General features: G+C 39.4%; 1 protein-coding gene across 1 annotated transcript in view; it reads left to right on the top strand.

Annotated features, from left to right (window-relative positions):
• Positions 1-20,262, top strand: part of PCSK5 (proprotein convertase subtilisin/kexin type 5) — a 254,780-nt gene that overhangs the window by 206,314 nt on the left and 28,204 nt on the right. Inside the window, exons 22-27 of the mRNA XM_072150928.1 lie at positions 4,085-4,221; positions 11,156-11,353; positions 12,193-12,261; positions 14,856-14,898; positions 16,320-16,462; positions 18,414-18,623. Of these exons, the coding sequence (XP_072007029.1) occupies positions 4,085-4,221; positions 11,156-11,353; positions 12,193-12,261; positions 14,856-14,898; positions 16,320-16,462; positions 18,414-18,623 (800 nt within the window). The remainder of the gene's footprint in view (positions 1-4,084; positions 4,222-11,155; positions 11,354-12,192; positions 12,262-14,855; positions 14,899-16,319; positions 16,463-18,413; positions 18,624-20,262) is intronic.

Here is a 20,262-nt window from a genome sequence, read left to right as displayed (position 1 = left end):
TTTGTAGATGTGTTCTAGCAAAAGGGGGGTGATTTGAATCACTAAATTTTTTTTTTTATGTTTTTTAAAAACAATGTTAAAATTATTATTATATACTGCAACACTACTACAGCCAGTCCCCAGGTTATGTACAAGATAGGTTCTGTAGGTTTGTTCTTAAGTTGAATTTGTATGTAAGTCGTAACTGTATATTTTATCATTGTAACCCCAGCCAAATCTTTTTTGGTCTTTGTGACAATTGGATTTTAAAAATGTTGGATTGTCAACATTGTTGGATTGTTGGATTTTATTAACAATAAAACTTCATTGCAGACATCTTTGATAACTTTTATAGCTGCTTATAGTAGCCTAGGGCTGAAGTGCAGTAACTTACCAACATCCATAGGTCTGTTTGTAACTAGGGGTCATCTGTAAGTCGGGTGTTCTTAAGTAGGGGACCGTCAGTATATGGCTGATCGGCCATTTAAAATGCCAGTGCCCAGTAGTGCTGTTAGGTGCCCTGTTTGAAAAGGTTAACTGCTGCCATCGGTGCAAGTACTGAGACTGTAAGGTTTCTCCATACAACCCTACAGCACCAAGATGTTATAGTACTTTGTGGTGCACAAAGGGGTTAATTATGAAAAAAATATAAATAAAAAAAAATAACTTGTTCCAATTTTGATTAAAAAAAAAATAAACAGTCACAGTTTGGTATTTGGGGGAATTAGGTATTTAATGTTTGCATCATAACAACTCTTAATCAAATGTTGCCCAATAGTTTTCACAAATACTATTACTATGTTAGCAATGTATAACATTTCTCCGGATATATTTCAATATCATAACCTCGTGTGGTTTTTTTTCCTTTCCTTTATGGTTCATTAATCACAGCTCCATCAAGGAGCTTGTAAATTTGTAAAAAAAAATGTGTCTCTTCATTAGCTGGGATTTTCTTCCACTCAGATTCAATAACATTCCCTAAACCATGAGCAAGAGCCCTTGTTCTTGCTTCCAGACACGTGCTTTTTCAGAAAGGTGCCAGTCATTTTGATCAAAGCTGGTCCCTAACCACAGAATCCCTGGGCCCAAGTTTCCCAGCCGCTATGAGAACGAAACAAATAAACATTCTGTACCTACATGACATTTTTTCCTTGTTAATGTATGTGCCCATATATAACCTGGCTTCTTACAAATACTTCAAGAGTCTGCTAGGAATACAGGATCAACCACAAAAAAAACAGTAGCTACCCGGAGCTAGGAAGAATCAATTTCACAGTCTTTTCCGTTTTTTGTTTTTATTTTACAAGGGTTGTCTGGGTAATGAAATGGGGTCTATGACTGGGCGTTCGTGTTCCAAGGAGTGGAACAGAAATTAGGTTTTTCTAAGTAACTGAACAGAATGTGATGTTCAAGCTCCATTTAAGATATAGGAGCGTTGACTCTGCTGGAATTTGTGCTGCTGATAATGTTGAGTTGAGATTAGGAATACTCTGAAATATCTTTGGTTTTGATGGACTAGGTCATGTAAGCATGTTACATAGCATGATCAGAAACTTCTCTTCACAAAAACTGGCAGGGGATATAGCTAGCATCAGATTTTATCAGACACAGTCCACACTCGGGTTGTGGTCCTGCAGTTAAAGGGGTATTTCCATTTGAGCAAATAAATGTTATTGTTTGTATAATGAAAAATAAGACAATTTCCCAATATAATTTCTCTATCAATTCCTCACAGTTTGCTAGATTTCTGCTTGCTGTTATTTTTTTTAGAAACCTTTATTGTTTACTTCCATTGGGCAGAAATCTGACCATGGTCACACAGGTGCACTGCTCATTATAACACACAGAGCTGTACACTTGTGTAACCATGGTCAGATTTCTATACACCGGAAATACATATAGAAGGACAGCAAGCAGAGATCCTGAAAATCATAAGGAATTGATACAGAGTATATTTGAAAATTGTATAATTTTTCATATACAAATAATAATATTAATTTGCCTAAATGGGAATACCCCTTTAAGGAACCACTTCTCTCCAAGGAAAATGGACATGCATAACCCAGTTCATGCAGCTGTAGTTTTGAGATCTACTGGTGTTTCCAGGTAGACTGCAATCTTCAATGATGCCAAAAAGCACTGTAGCCCAGTCTGAGGCACACATGGTGGAATCACCGGTGTTATACAAATCTCTTTCACTTTGTGCAGAAGAATCAGCAGTATAAATATATTTAGGCTACAATTTTAAAATCATGGTTATTATTGCGGAGGATTCTAATTGTAGAATTCAACCTTTTCAATGCAAAACTTGTACTCTGCCCCTCACCACAAACAAAGCGGCATCCTGCAGTCATTCCACAGCGATTCTGCAATATGTGTCCCTGACCGTAGAGGATTTTTCCTGTAGATGATGGATGATTTTACACTGTTTAGTTTGCAGGCTGCCTATGAATACAGAATACTAAAGCTGAAGGTTACAGCTAACAGTTCTAATAGTATGTTGTAGTTCAGGAATAATTTCTTCTTCAGAATAACTTTCTTAGCACAAAAACCTCTAATTAATTTAGTTAAATCTTCATCTTCTGTAGCATTAGGAGCTTATATTAGGGGGGCTTACATTAGGAGGGTAGCAAGTAGGAAGACTCCCTTTCTGCTTCCTATCTCCAAACTTCTCTCTACTGGAAGGCCTGTTGTCTGCAGCAGGATGGCTTAATGTCATATAGAAAGAACATAATGTGCCACATTTATCAAAACTAGCGCAGTCTGTACTATGTGCAGTTTGCCTGTGGAGTGTGTAGGGTGCGCCTGTCACATGGTGTTCAAGAATCTAGTGCACCCTGCACTGCTCTGGAAGTGGGCATTATTGTGGCATATGTCAGTAATAAATGTGGCGCAAACTCAGACTTAGCACTAACATGCCCCTTTAGGTGCACATATAAAGCAGTATATTCATGTAACTCAATGACATGTAAGTTCTTCCAAGTGGAAGTTTCACCTGGTCTGGTTATATTGCCAAGACAAAGCAGTAATGCATAAGCTATACACTGTATTTTCCCTCAGCGCCAATAGCAGTGCTACAGTTTCTTGTGTAAGGAGGAGTGCACCCTATACTAATGTACAGTAAATGGTGTTTATGTCCTTTCTGGTCACTATTTAATAAAAAAAATATTTATACAAATCAATATAAATGAATAAAGAATCATCATAAGATATATCAATGACATACATTGAATTGCAGATTGTCCCAGGGCACCAGAAATCTATTTACTGTAATCCTGTTTATAAGTCAAGGGGGGATTTATCCCAGACAACGTGGTTGTAAATCCCCCTATACTTTTTAACAACACCTAGTCAAAAAATAATGTCAAGAAAAATCTGTGAAATTTACCACCATTTATTGTCCACTGAAGTAAAGGGACATCAAGGAGGTCACCTACTTGAATTAGCACAAACCAGCCTCACTTATATCTTATGTATGTATAGCACAGCCAACAGGTACGATTCTCCCTTACATCTCTCAGTACAACTCAGGGGAACCAGGGGAAAAAAGAAGGAAGTCCCACATCTACCTGAGAAGGTAGAGATATCAACATATAGTTAAAGTTAAAATAACAGAATTATGTTGCTGTTATGCGAAAAGAGGGGGGGGGGGGACATTTCTGATTTTGCCATGGAATGAGGCAATCTGAATAACCTGGATTAATGGATGAATAGATAGATAGATAGACAGTCAAAATCCAAGCAACATAATTATTAAAGATGGTGGTTGAACACTATCTAGGGCCAGCAGTAGGCCCTCCAATAGGTTCCTCCAATAACAATACACCAAAAGTCAGAAGAAGAGAAATTCAGTGGATTTATTCCATACCAGCTGCAATATTTTTCAGCTCCAGTGGTGAGCTTAAGCTCTAAAAAGGATCACCACTGGAGCCGAAAAATTGCTGTTAATATGGAACAAATCCGCTGAATTTCTCTAACTTTTGGAGTCATTGCTATTGCTTTTTTTGGATACTAAATAGATAGATATATAAACATTACTAAGTAATTGTCCTGGAGGTGGTATAAATAACCTATTTTTCTCCCATTTCCATTTTACTTGTCGCAGGTTCTTGGATGATGGACAGTGTGTATTAACCTGCCCTGTCGGCAAATATGAATTGAACGGGCAATGTCATTTATGTCATCATACTTGTCTTGCATGCAATGGAAGCGAGCCTGACACATGTACATCCTGTGGCATTGGTAAGTCCTCTTACATAGCATGGCTGGGAAGGGTTGTAAGGGCTTGAGATAAATATGAATTTCTGTTTTTGTGCAAGCGTTTAGTGACTCCTGAGTCTTGGCATCAGCCGAGAATTACAAGCTCTACAGGGCAATGGGATTAAGCCTCTGATAAAAACAGCACAAAAAAAGAGTGGGAGCTTTTGCTGTTGACATAAAAAGTCACCAATGCACTGCTTGACTCATGAAGTAAAATCGAAATATTGATTTCTAGCTGAAAAAAGACATCAAATGGAATGCACAGTGTGGAATAAATAGTGGTTCTGAGACCTTCCTGGTGGAGTTGGCTGGGTAGCACATTAATATATAGTCAGAACATGTTACAGCAGATAAAAATACATGAAACTAATGTGAAACCATGTCTATGAAATGTTGCTATGAGTCACTGTGTTACGATACAATACAACTTTATTGATCCTGTAAAAAATAAAGTTGTGTTAGAATGAATTTGCCACAGGTAAGGCATCAGAGACTGGTGGATCAAAGACCTGGGAGACTGTATATATGGCAGCAATCTCTAGACTGTTGTAATCCTAGATTACTGCCCTGAGGTAATCCACGACTAGTGAAAGGCCAAATACAGGGAAAAGACTTTAGGGGGTATTCCTATATGAGCATTCACATTAAATTTAATTCATATGCCATATATATAAGTTTCTTCAATAGCTTGTTATTAAAAAAATTACCTGTGTGAAGATAATTTACCAAAAATGTAGCCATGTTGTCTCTTAGAAACAAGATAGTTGTCTTTAGAGACGACCACTGCTGCCTGACCACTTGAATTCAGCGTTCATTAACACAGGACAGCCGTGGGACATGCAGCAACTCCTGGCCATTTCATATACAGAAACTAATATATTCATTAACCAATTACTCAAGAAGTGGTGAAATGCTACCGAATGAGTCTGTGCCATTGTCAAACATGTAACTGTAAAGCCTGTTATCATTTGGAGAGACTTTTAGTTACCACTTAAGTCATGTAGTGCAGTAATCTTCTGTTTCTGGCTGTAATCCGACATAATCGTCATGACTTGCTCCATATATACCACAACCAGGGGCAAACTTTACCAACCTCTGTTAGGGAATCTGACAGTGTCTGTATTTTAAATCCTCTCATGTGCTTTAAAGATGAGTTAGTAAAAGTGATGATACACTTTAATGTTGGATGTGTTTAAGCTTTAAAATCTATGCCAATGTGACCTTCTGACAGGTCTGACTAACCCTTTTTGAATTTCAAGACATTGGTGAAAGTCCTTTCACTCTGTGACATGGCTGAATAATGCATTCTAGACATGCCACAACCTTTGATCAGTCCATTTGTAGATCTGAGGTGGTCTTGTCTAAACAATGTATGAGAAAACTGCTGGGATCCTTTCTTTAGGACATTTGTGGGGGGACCCGTTCCCAGACTCTCCTCAATATGACCTCCTGACAGGTGTTAATGACACTGCTGAAAAGTGACAGGACCTTTGGAAATTGTTGGACTAACTCCTGATCCTGCACTAATCTGACCTTCTGCCATAATGATCAGTCGTGGTAAAAAAAAAACTACTTATTCATACATTATTTTGCAGCACTAGTTAATGTTTTCGCGTAAATTATTAGTTAACTATATATTATTGGTTAATAACAGCACCTAATGGCTCCTGAACACACAGACAAATGAAACTCTATTTTTCTGCATCAATGTCATGCTGACTGATACCATGTGCAATATGCATATAGATGAAATACGTAAGGTGCTTACCTATTGATCCACGCAGTGACCTGGGTGGCATTAGATGCCAATGCGTGTACAGTAATTAACGTTGGGAAAACCTCCTTAATATAGTGGCAAGGTACATAACCAATATAAGCACAGGTTAAGGCCCTTCATTTAAACCTCCTCCAAATGGAGATTAATGCAGAAACTGCTGACTGTCCATGATATGGAGTCCACACCAGGAGTATGTCAGGCGTCTATGTGTTACCCTTAGGTGCCAGCTTCTAAATACTTTTCAGTCACCGATACATATTGCCGTCCAAAGATTTTGTAGTAATGTCCTCATACATAATAATAACCATGTGAAAAGGGAATTTACAGAAACGCCTGCCGGTTTTTCCCAATAAATGCTTGTTCTATATTATAGATTTATAGATCTTTCCTCTTCACCATGTAAACTATATTTGACATGGCGGAAAGTAAAATTCTTTCATCTCACGGCACAGTGGAACCTGGCAAGTTGGATGATAAATGTTCTGTTACTTGCAGAGGTGGAATTTGCAATGCTTTTGCAAGAAGTTTTCTCATTCTTATGGGTTCATTTTGTTACATTGAGCCAAAAACAAAACAAAAACTTTCTTTAATACTATTTTAACAGTTGTTAATTCATGTCAACAGGTAAAACCTAGCCTTTGTATACAGAATGTATGGAGGGCAGCCTGGTAGGACTTTATACAATAGTATAATGAGCCACTCTATTTGCTTTCTAAATCAGCAATGTGTGTGATGCTACAATAGCGCCACCTTCTGGGCACAAGTGTAATAACATTACAGCAAATTAACAATAACATTCATAATAAAAATTGTTGATTCGTGTATGGAAAAATCATATATGACAACCGCTTTAATAATATAGTGATGTTACAGGAAAATATACTTTAACCCCTTAGTGACTCCACATATAGGTTTCGCTAAGGGGCCTCAGGCTAGGCCAACGGGTTAGTTCTGCACGGGACGAGCAGTGACAAGGCATATAACAGACGGGCCCATTCTCTGACAGTTAGGATCAGAATGACATTCTATCCAGACTGTAAGATCTCGTTGTCAGTGCTTTGATTGCGGGATCTACATACCTGGTGAGGGAGGGGGTTCCTTCCTCCTCCTAATGGAACCCCACAATATGATTACTAGGTGCTGTCTGCTCCTCTGTACAGCCGCGGAACTAATATAGGTCCCTGGTCTGTCCACGGCATAAGACTGCTCGATCCCCTTCTTTTGGCAGGACCGAGTAATCTGCCTAGGCTGACATTACTAATGAATGCACTTATACATGGTTATTGCAGTGCATTAGTATGAACAAGTGGTGAGATGAAAACTTGCTAATGTACCATTGCAGTACAAATGGAATTTTTTTTTAAATTATTACAAAAAGTCCCCAACACATAATAAATAGCTAATTAAAAAAGTGGAATAAAGTGAAAAAAACAACATATTAGGTATCACTGTGTCCCAAAATTCCCAATCTAAAAAAGAATAAAAGCATTTATTCCGAGCTGTAAATTGCGTAACACAAAAATGTACCCAAATGTCTGAATCTACACATTTTTTTCTGTTGTTCAACACATAAAAATTTGAATAAAAAGTGATCAACGGGTCCACAGTACCCAATATGGTAGAAAACGTCAGCTAAACTAAACGCAAAACCTTTACAGATAAACAGTAAATGTATACAGTTTTAATATGAGAACAAGTGGCGTCGGATATCTGACTTGCATGACCTAAGATGTATGCTGGTAGCTGTTCATTACTATGTACTTACCCTTTTGTACTGTTAAAACCAATAAAAACTATTGAAACATCAGCTCATCCCTGAAATATATCACACCTTACCCATCTAGGTACACCTAAGTATAAGAAGGTTATTGCCCTCAGAATATGGACAAATTAATAATTAATTTAATTTTTGTTAAAAATCTATTAACACCTAATAAAATTTATATAAACTTGGTATCTCTGTGATTGTACCACCCAAAAAATATATTAGAGATGTCATTTGCAGCACACAGTGAAAGTCAGAAACACTAAACTCACATGAAAATGGTGTAAATGCAGTGCCTTTTTTACAATTTTATAGGATTTTTTATATTTTTTTCCCACTTCACTAAGAAATACAATTTGTTACGCAGAAAATACTCATAAAGCTCTGTACATTGAAAAATATGTCTTTTTGAAAGTGGAAAGTGATAAACAGAAAGTAAAATTGAAAAAGGCCATTAGTGGCTAAGGGTTCAAATGCCCCCTCTACGACTTGATAAAAAGTTCACAAAATGGATTAATTCTCTGAGATAAGGGTATGTAGTACCTGAGGCTGCTTTCACACGTTGCGTTTTGATTTTGTGTTTTGAAACACAATCCAAAGGCTCCACCCATGATCACATGGTGAAATAAACTTAACGTGAAGGAAATGCAATCTTAACTCATCATGTGATCGCAGGTGGAGTCTCTGGATTTCGTTTCAAAACGCAACCAAAACCCCACGTGTGAATGCGGTCTCAGGGGCTCTGCAAGCATGTCATGGCACCTGAAAACTATTCTATCAAAATGTGCCCTACAAAAGCAAAGTGGTACACATTCTGTGCTCTGCCATGTGCCCAGACAGTAAGTTACATCCACTTTGGGGTGTCCTTTTACTCAGAAGAAACTGCACAATATATACGTAGATTCATTTTCCACTTTTATGTGGCTTAAGTGGGTAAATTTTGGAGCTAAATGAACATATTAATGACAAAATAAGTAAATTTCAAATCAAATCTTCATTTTTGTTGTTCTGTAAAATACTTAAAGGGGTAACAATCTTCCTACGCTTCCTACAATTTTTAGTTTCAACAAGATTTTATTGAATTAAAAGCATAATAGTGCCTTACAGTAGGTCATGGCACATCGAACTAATGCCTTCCCAGTTCATCACCGAACGCTCTAAGGTTGCGTTTCTCCTCTGTTTGCTCTCCGTTGAGGCCCTGGTTTAGGCTGCTTCTTTGTGGGACAGAGGCAATCCAGTCACGGCCACCCTTGCTATATTCCTGGCTGAACTCCGGTCCATGTTCGAGGAGCCTGCACGAGCCTCAGCTGAGATGGCGCTGTTGAACCTGCGAAACTCATCCATGGGCGAATATGCTGTCAAGTTCCGCACCATAGCTTCTGAGCTCTCCTGGAATGATGCAGCCTTGACAGCAGTTTTCAAGAAAGGACTGTCTTCCCAGGTTAAAGATGCACGGCTGCCCGTGATCTGCCGCCTACTCTGAGTGGTCTCGGATACACGTGCGTTTCACAGAGTGTGCTGAAGAATTGCTCAATGAGCAACCTCAAGTCCAGATTCCACGCCTGGCTCGGGTTTTCCAAAAGCCACTCCAGACCCTGATGTTCCAAAAGCAGCTCCAGACTCCGGTATTCCAAAAGCAGCTCCAGTCTCCGATGTTCCAAAAGCCGCTCCAGTCTCCAGCTGCACAGTCTGAATTGGAGTCTATGCAAGTTGACAGTGCCTGTCTCACCATCGAGGAGCATTTCAGAGGTCTCCAAGAGAACCTCTGCCTATACTGTGCCAGTCCCCAGCATCTCATCGGGGTTTGTCCTGTCCGTCCTCCCATGTCTGGGAGACACCATCACCTTGGGGTCCTGGGACAGACATCCCTAGGTGTGAATACTGTGCCTCCACGCCTAAGAGTTCCCATACTCCTCAGTGTCGGTAACAGAGCTCAACTGCAAATCTCAGAATTCTTGGTTCTGTGGGGACTTTTGTGGGTGCTGCTCTGGTCTCCCAGCATCACATTCCAGTGGTTCATCTTGAGAATCCTTCATCCAGATCTTGACAGGTCCGGTCCGGTACCACACCAAGCCAGTTATTCTCCAGGTTGGAACTCACCACAAAGAGAGGCTCTTCTTCTATGTCCTGCCTCGCTCCACCTCATCTCTTCTCCTGGGTCTTCCATGGCTGCAACTCCATGCTCCGGTCCTCAACTGGAAGAATGGTGAGCTCCTGACTTGGGGATCAGAATTCCACCCGAGCGGCACTTCTTCACTGCCACCCGTCCTGACCTCTTCAGATCTTGCTGGTAAGGTGCCAGTTCCTCCGCACTGTTGCACCTGCTCTCCTCCAGAGGTGCTTTGGTAGAAGGCCAAAGAAGAGGGAGATTGCTAAAGGGGGGGTACTGTCTCGGGTGACCTTGGGATCCATGTCACGCATTGCGAGCACACCCCTGTTCCTCTCCGTGGGGATGTGGCTACCTCATCCCCGGACCCAGACTCACCTGTCCACGAGGCCGCTTCCCGATCTGCCAGGCCGCGCGCGTCCCCGCTCTCTAAGGCGCGCCTGTGCCGGCTGTCCCATATCAACCTATATGAGGACTGTGGGTGGGCAATAATTAAAATAATAAACTTTTGTACTTACCTAGGTGTGAGTCCGATAAGGCATCCATGCCTTCTCTTAACACCTGTGCTCCACATTACAGCAGTATATAATGGTCTGGGCGGCCCGTCCTATGCTACTTTATACCCTGTGGTATAGTCTGGCCTGGGAGGTATAATCTGGGATTGGGTATACTGTATTCCCAAGTATAATCTGGGATGGGTTTATTTTGGCCTGCTACAGCGGTATCTATAGTTGTGTTGTCACTGATGTACCATGTGTGTAGTGGTCAGTGATTGGCTATAATCAGGGGAGAGCTTGATGGGTTAGCAGTGAACAGTTATATCTGGGTCAAAGAGCTGTAGGGGGGCGAACTAGGTGTCTCCTCCTCATTTGAAGAGTCTACTACTGTCGTTAATACTTCATTATAGTGAAGGATTAATATCATGATGACATAACATAAGCATGTGTTAATGCATGAAATATGTAAGGTGCTTGCCAACTGATCCATGCCGAGGCCTATTTATGAAACTTGGTGGCAATAGATGGCAATATATAGTCTTGGGATTTAATCTGTAATTGAATTCTGAATTTAATTTTCAGAATTTAATTGTCTATAGTGTAATTTCTTTGTGTTCTGTTACAATCTGGTCAGGGCAATGTCAAAATACAGATGTATATAAATGGCAATAACAATGGAGACATGTAAACTTTACAAAAAAATAAGAAATGTGCCTTGGGCTTAAAATATTCGAAATAATAATAATTTTGTCATTATTTTCATTTAAAAGATAAGAATGGAAGAATACGTTATATGTATAATGGGGAATGCAGAGAAAGCTGCCCAGAGTCATATCACATAGAAGACAACCGGTGTGAGCCATGCACTGAAAATTGTCAGTCGTGCAAAAGTAATAAGGAATGTGACAAATGCTTGGAAGGCTTCTACTCTGTGGATGGTGTCTGCCAAGAGCTGGACTGCCCTGAAGGTCTGTAGTAGGGATTGAGCCCATACAAGTTCTTCTGTTGATAAAACTGAACTATTTCCCACTTTGAGCAACATGGCATTATTAAAAAGATGTTCCACATTTTATAAAGTATATAACGATTTACAACATGTTCAGAAGAACGGACATGTTCTTTTTTATCTCAATGCAAAGGTAAGCAAGCTAGAAGAAAATTTAGCAAAGAAACAGTAATAAATATAATAAATACCTAGTGTCAAGAATGGGAAGAAGTGAGAGCCTTGTGCTTCCCATAACCTCTGTCCCTGTCTGCTTGCCGACCCTGTGCTAAAACACAGACGACAACTGAGCTGCTGTCCCAACCTTGGGTATATGCAAGGACTAGTCAAAAGTCAAAACCAAGATGGCAGTGAGGTACAAAATTATAAGGCAGTAGTATAGACTAAAGATACAAGCCAAGGGGATATAACCACAGCAAAAGCACAGTAGAGTATACACGTAACCAAGAGCCAAACTTTTCTAACAGGCACTGAATTAAATCACAGATGAACTTAAATGGATTGCTTGGATGGAGTTCTGACATCTAGTCAACCTAGTGTCACCTTTATTTAAAAGTATTCATTCTTTAAGAAACTAAATTTCTTAGTGTAGTAAATTTTTTAGAGTAGTAAAGAAGTGTGGTGCAAATATAGAATTTATAAGGGATTAATGCAGATTATTACCCAATGTATGGGCGATAGCCAGGTATGAGTACTTAAAATGATTAACATCACAATCTATTGTTTGAGGAGACCTGATTTTATGAAATGTATATATCTTATACATCTAATATATCTAATATCTGGAACATATTTTCTGTGTAGGGCAAGTGGAAGATCCAGACAGTGAGGCATGTATACCTTGTATAGATGGATGTAAAGTTTGCTCTGCAGGTAAGTTCCTAAAAGATATGTAGCAATACAGCAGCGTTGGTTATACTCTAAAGACACATTCTAAAAGCAGATAAAATGTCACAGAAAATTACTAAAGTAATGGATCCCTATAAAAATGGCATCAATATTCCAAAGTATTTTTCCTATGTATATATTCTGAAATATAATGCACCTTGGCTCCAGAGAGAAATTTCAACGTGATTCACCTTCAATTCAGCTTACAAACTGCACTACTGGCTCCACGCTCACTGTAACTCACATATTTTCTCTGTACAAGCCAGGGGTAGCATGTTTGGGAAAAAAATCTGTGCTCAAGATAAATTGACACTCAGTCATTCCAAAAGCAGGTACCATAATACATATTAGATCAATAGCACCTGGTAGCACTATTGATAGTTGCAAAGGGCATTCTGGGTTCCAGCATGTCTGATTATTTGAGATTAGTAGCTGCTGCAAGTATATGGAGTACAGGCAGTTCCAGGATTAAGTACAAGATAGGTTCTGTAGGTTTGTTCTTAAGTTGAGTTTGTATGTAAGTCAGAACTGTATATTTTATTATTGTAACCCCAGTCAAAAAATTTTTAGATAGCTAATTAGAGTCAGTTTTGCTTATTTTTGCTTAGTGCAGAGTTAGGCAAAAGTTTGTATACTTTACAGTTGCACTTTAACTCTCTGGGAGGTATAGGCTTCATAGAAAAACAAGCTGGAGAGTGTTATTTATTCTGTGCGGGGAAAGCAAGCAGCTAACACCTCCACAGGACTGTTGGCACTGAAGGCTCATCTTAGAATTCCACTTTTTAGAAAGAGACAAAGAACCATAAATCCTATAACTCCATATGTCAGTTAATAAGTTATGGTCCATCCCAGCCCAAGGCCAAATACATATCTGGGATCAGGGCAGCAAGGTGAACGCTTACCGGGGTCACAGCTTGTTTTTGCGGTCTTAGAAAAGGAGATATACAGAACACTCAATGGGAGCATAGTAAGTGGATCTGATCCACCCAGTACCATAGGGGTGTATCTACAGCTAATATAAGCAAAACACCCATTCTGCCCATTGTGTTTGCCTGGGTGAATTATTTACCATCAAAAGCAGGAAGGATCTTCAGTTGTTTCCCCATTAGTCCACACGGTAACTGACTCACATTGCTTATACTTGTAGTCCTACACTTGCAATCTACACTCTGTGTATGTGTGTGTGTATATATCTATGATGTGTACTGTTTTGTCTAGTGTGCCTTTAGGGTAATTAAATATAAAATGTAACCTATGTTGTTCTTTTATCACGATCCACAAATCCCTACGTCCGTGTCTTGGTTATAAACATGATACCAGGTTGACAAGTGAATTTTGGGGGGAAACGTCTTACACAATATGACAGTTTCAAACTCTGCAGGGACATTTATATGTAGGTATATATTTTTAGTTAGTGGGGAAGGGCCCAATAAAATGGAAGAAAGACAGAAGCCACGGTTCATACATTTATACATACAACTTTATGGGGAACGGAAGACCTGTTTACCACCAGTATTTAGTTCCTGTTAAGCCCTTCTATAACTGTAGAATGTAACGGATACTGATGCAGATGTTAAATGGGTCTTAAGAGAAAAGATTTTCTGGAATTTTTACATAATGGTGTATAGAAGTATATACTAAAACTGGCAAGTCTGGAGTGGTGACAGGTAGTAACCATTAAAAGTAAGGTTTGAATTCTAAAAACCTCCCGCCAAAAGCAACCGCGATCAGCGCTGGCACAAATCCTGTGGAGGCGCAAGCATGGATGCAGGGATTTAAATGCATTAATGCAGTGGGGGCTGAAAGGGGGGGGGGGGTTGAGCCAAACCCTGATCCAAACTTCTAATAAAATCCGATACAAACCAGTCCACTCAATACTAGTGATAGGTTCTCTTTCTATACCTATATAGCTTTCTTCTTACATGATGCATGTGACCTGCCAGTAACCTGTAGAAGATATGTTTTTATCACTGTTATAGTTCACCTTCAGCTCTACTGTTTGGTGACTCTGTATTTCCCCAGGAATTTGGCTTGGATTAACAAGGTTGTTTGTGCAATGAAGGCCTTTGTGACAGAATGACACTTGCAGTCCAGCCTCTTTATTTGAAGCATTGTACATGTCTGGTATTTTAGGACTGAGTAAGCTGAATACAAATGGAGTAGCTGGCAGATTGTTTACTACCTTCCTTAACCTCTGTGCATGAATCATGTTTGATTGATAACGTGGCATTTATTGGTAGGGCTCTGAGCCATAACAATCATGGCTAAATCATTTTAATTTGGTCCATGTCTGTGAGACCTCAGCTAAGAGTAGATAGACGGTCCTACATTCATTTATTTTACACACTATTCACTGGGCATTGGCCTTCACCTGTCCTACACATCCAATTTACGTGTCTTGTTTCTTTCTTGACTACAATAAGTGAACTCGAATGGAATGATAATGCGTTGCCATTAATCTCTATTCATAATCTGGGATTTACATTGCAAATTACAGAATATTTTTTCCATTATCTTCTGTTAGACAAGTAACAATTCTTCATAGATATTGTGACGCAGTATATCTTGTCTCATTTCAGATGATCCTGACATGTGTTCATCATGCTTTCCTAATTATTACATGTAAGTAAAGTATATTCATTAATGATTTGTAAAATCATTTATTTACACAGGACACATACTCACCATAATGATAGATAGATAGATAGATAGATAGATAGATAGATAGATAGATAGATAGATAGATTAAAAAAAAGAAAGTCCACAGAAGCACAGTGTCTAAAACCCCCAACAAGGAGGGGGGCACAAGGATCTCAGGCGCACAATCTTGTTGAATCGCGGCAGACTTCATCCTCGTCAGACAACGCACCTCGGGGATCGCGCAGGGACCGGGTAAGTAAATGTGCCCCAATATGTAGTACAACAATAAAGTGCATGTGCTTATTCAAATCAGTGTTTATAATGTAATTTTTGCAAATATAAAATCCGTTCTTGTAAATACAAGACCCATAAGGCATATGACCAAAGAGTGTAACACCTGATATGTTTATAATTAATTGTCCATACCTGGCATCTCTCTCCATGTGATAAGGCAAAAATGTCAGTGATCACGAAGTAACACAGAAAGATCACGGCGGCCAATAAAGAAAAAGCTAACTCACTTAGCTCAAACATAATAACTAGCACTAACAGGTCTATTTTATATATTGTTAAAAAAATGATGAAAAAATTGTTGGCCCGATGGGTGCTGCGATTGCTCACGGTTGACAACAAGCGGATGTGGCTGTTGACTTCGAAGTAGTGTTTATTCGAGATCTGAAGGAGTTTCTGTGTCGAGTTGTCACCGTTGATGAAACCTGGATTCATCATTACACACCAGAAACTAAGCAACATTCAAAACAATGGATTTCTCCTGCTGAATCTGGTCCAAAGAAGGCGAAGACGGTCCCATCGGCCGGAAAGGTCATGGTGGCACTTTTTTGGGATTTTTTGGATTTTTTAGAAAAGGGAAGAACAATCACTGGACAATACTACAGTGAGTTATTGGACCGCTTCGACAAAAATTGAAGGAGACATGGCCGCATTTGGCGAAAATGTGATAACCCACCAGCACATTCATCCGGAGTTGTCGCCGCCAAACTGCATGAATTGTGTTATGAATTGCTGCCGAACTCCCGTATTTGCCTGATCTGGCTCCCTGCGACTTTTTCTTGTTCACTAACATGAAGAAATGGCTTGCGGGAAAAAAATTTCGCTCAAAGGGGGAAGTCATCCCTGAGACAGCAACGTATTTTGTAGAGTTTGACAAATCCTATTTTTGGAGGGGTTAAAAAAATGTCAGGTACATTGGGAGAAGTGTATCTTTCTAAAAGGGGACTATGTTGAAAAATAAAAAAAACATTTTGAAAAAATGGTGTCTTTATTTCTAACATGGGTACTTATTGAACCGCCCTCGTATAACTGTTCTATGTTTTTCAATTTATGACACTTATGTAATTTTTTTAACGCTCTATCATGGATATCCCCATTATGTTTCTGTGCAGTTTTAAGGATTTGTGCTACCCAGTCTGCCCAGATGGCACATACAGCAAAGACTTGGTTATGAAGTGTTTCACCTGTGAACCATCCTGCCTCAGTTGTACTGAAGATGAGTGCTTGTATTGTGATGAAGACTTCTATCTCAAAGGTACATGGAGTACTCACCATACTGCCAAAGGACGATACTGGCATTGTAGGAATAGCTTTTCATGTCAAGTATTGGTATTGAACATTATGAGCCAAATTTACTTGAATATTTAGACATAAATCAGACCCCCACTGATCTAAATCCAATGATATGATCTACATACAATGATATGCCACAAAACGCATTCCCTTTAATGGCTTCTCTAACAAGACCATTGAGAAACATTTACGTATGTATGGTTTTCAAAAGTAACTTTCAATAATGAGAGGAAGGACTGACTTTTATTATTTTATTATTTTATTATTTTACAGTATGGATTTGATGAATTATGCGGATTAGATATGGATACATTTTTTTGTTTAGTTCTCATTACTTATACAGTACATAGTCTACATAGTGTAGCACAGAGATTAGTGGAGTAACTAAAAAGGACTGAAAAAAGGGTATGTGTCTGACATAAATATAGATCACAAAAATGTCAGCACACTCAAATACAAATATACCTCTACTGAAACAAGAAGTGTGCATATATGGACAAGAGTTCATACAAAATACAGCTTTACTGAATATAGAAGCAAATGTTGAGAAACAATACATGTGATGATTAAAAACATTTAAGAGTACCAAAGTACATGAATACACAATGGTGGGCACGGTATCTCCACCATAATACACACCAAAAGTCCACTAAAATATATCTATAGGTAATTCCGCAACAACCACCTATATTGCAAGGTAAAATGATTGGTCACAAATACATGAAAACATATGATCCCATCATGATAAAACCATTGATCTTAGACAACCAGTCAGTATAAGTATCAAAGAATACATAAATCCATCAATATCCTAAGAGTCAGACTAATGGCCTGCTGCTGTAACCAAAATGTAGTCATCAGAATACAAATTGGTTATCTGGATCAAACTACGGACTGGTGGTAGAGCAGTAATAGATCGGGACGTGAGTGTAGAAGCTCCCCACACATATTGGGGGTCATTTATTAAGGGCCCGATTCGCGTTTTCCCGACGTGTTACCCGAATATTTCCGTTTTGCGCCGCTTGTACTTAAATTGCCCCGGGATTTTGGCGCACGCGATCGGATTGTGGCGCATCGGCGCTGGCATGCGCGCGACGGAAATCGGGGGGCGTGGCCGAACGAAAACCCGACGTATTCGGAAAAACCGCCGCATTTAAAAACCGAAAATGTGTCGCATAAGGACCGCTTACCTTCACCTGGTCCAGCTCGGTGCATTCCGGCGCGATGAGTTTACTTTCAGCGCAGCAGCGCCACCTGGTGGACGGCGGAAGAACTACCTTATTAAATCCCGGCCGGACCCGAATCCAGAGCGGAGAAGCCGCCGCTGGAACGCGAATGGACCGGGTAAGTAAATTTGCCCCATTGTCTCCTAAAGCGGCTTCCTTAGGGGTATGTGGCTAAAAGCCTAGAAGCTACATACCCCTGAGTTAGTCGCTTTAGGCTTTATTTTGTATGAACCTTTGTATTTTTTTGTAGCTGTTTTTTGGATGAACTTTTGTTCATATATGCACACTTCTTGCTTTAGTAAATGTATAAATGAATGGGCAGTCATAGCCCATCTCTACGTGACCACCATGACATAAAGTTAAGACTTCATTAAAATTAGTTAATTTTCCTAACCCCACCTCCTCTAGTGTGTACAAAAAGTATAATAGCCCTTTTTGTCTCCCATATAGAATAGTGCAGCCTATTTCAGTAACCCTCTCCACTTAAAATGCACTGTCAGTCTTAGCCTGCCACCTAAAATGAGCCCTAAAGGGCATCTACCAGGATAAAGGACTGTATGCAAATGATCCTGAGGGGCTCATTTGCATATAGTCTTTCATCCTGATGGATGCACACCAAGCATCTTTGCTGTTCAAAGGCTGGTGCCCAATCATTAGACAAATCTGTAATCTGCTTTGCTTCCGCAGATGGGGTTTGTGTCAGCGACTGTGGTCTTGGATTCTTTGCTGATGATGTAGACAGAGAGTGTGAGAACTGTTATAGAACATGTGACGCATGTTCTGGACCAGACTATGATGAATGTACAACCTGCAAACCAAAACTACAATTTCAAAGCGGAAAATGTGTGAATCCATCAGGACAGAACAGCGTGATTATTCCAGGAACATACTGGAGTGGTAAGACAGGAAACGGGGAAAATATTAACTCACGATTTGCTGTTTAGAAAATGAGTTATTGTCACATTTTCAGTATGATAAGAATGGGCAAATACATGAGTTATGAGCAGAGACATGTTATATCCTGTGCACCCCAAGCGAATTAAAGTGTTCCCGTGCATGTAGTGTCAGGGTGCCACCCCAGTGATCTATCACTGTTCCTTAGACAGATCAAAAGTTCATTTAATGGTACAATCCTTGCTATTATCTTTGAAAAATTTAGAAGACATTTCCAATATTATAGCTGCCTTCTCCGACAATTCGCTCTACGGCATTTCCCAATAACTGTACTGTGTTGAATGTTACCTCAATGGAATTGGATTTTACCACTGAATTAATTAAGTGATCTGATTAGAAGACAGAGTTCAATGAGTGGATTTTACACACTAATGAAACTCATCACCTATCTACAGCGGTTGGACCACCACTGATGAAGATGTGAATGGAGCCCTGGTGCACAGGCTGAAATAGAGCTCTATTCACTTCTACAGGACTGGGGGAGATATATATGCTAGAAAACCCAAGTGTTAACCGTACACACCAGCAGTGATGAAATTCTACTTTTACATCTGAATTTATCCATATTTTTAAAACCACTCAATAATTTCAAGGCATCTACCACCAGATTACCGGTGGTAGACTGTCCTAATAAGGCTGCTTGTTACCTCAAAAGGATGATGGTACTTGTTTTCACCTCCGGTGTTGCGAACAAAGAAGCTTATTCAAATTAGTCTTAGGCGCTCATGCACACGTCACGTGAGCGCCTCTTGTCTTCTACGCTGTGTAATTAAGCATGCCGTCCCTCCCTCGCAGATAGCCAGTGATGTCAGCCAGCTGTCTGCAAATCTTGTGCATGTGCGAGAACTCGTTCCTTGTGCAGCCACAGCTTACTAGTGTAGTGGTAGATGTCCTTTAATAAGGAGCATTAGCAAATAATGTTCCACACTATCATCTTCAGGGTGGTGTGTCTTACTAATGCTGAATCCATTGACTATAACTACGTCTCCATTGAATAGATCCAATTGACTATACCTAGGTTCCTGTTGAAGGGAATCCATTGACTATAACTAGATCCTTACTGAAGGGAACACGTTGGGATAACTAGGTCCTCATTGAAGGAATTCAATTAACTATAACTAGGTCACCATTGAAGAGACTCCATTGGCCATAACTAAGTCCATATTGTAGGACCCTATTGACTATAACTATGTCAGTCTGCTTTCCACCATAAAGCACTGCTTTTCTCATAATTTGCAAATTATATATATTATTTATTATATTATAAATAATCTATGCATCCATAAATAAATATGCATCACAAACCACTCTCCTGCCCTGCATCCTACCCTCTTGTGTGCTGGCTGTGGGAGAAGGATAAAGGATAAAAGTTAGATAAGGTTAGTTTTTATTACAGTTATAGGTTATAGAATTTATTTTCAATACCAAACATTAAAATGTAGAATGCAACCACACAAATTACGACCCTTAATTATTACATTTGTTTATTACTTTGATTTTTATTTTAGTTTTAACTCCACTATTCAAGGGTTTTAAATGATAAACAACCATAATAGACAAAATTCCCAATAATCATGTTGAG

The sequence above is a fragment of the Engystomops pustulosus genome, chromosome 1 (assembly GCF_040894005.1).
Source record: "Engystomops pustulosus chromosome 1, aEngPut4.maternal, whole genome shotgun sequence".
NCBI lineage: Eukaryota > Metazoa > Chordata > Amphibia > Anura > Leptodactylidae > Engystomops > Engystomops pustulosus.
The sequence above is the reverse complement of the archived record's forward strand: the minus strand, read 5'-3'. Positions and strand labels throughout refer to the sequence as shown.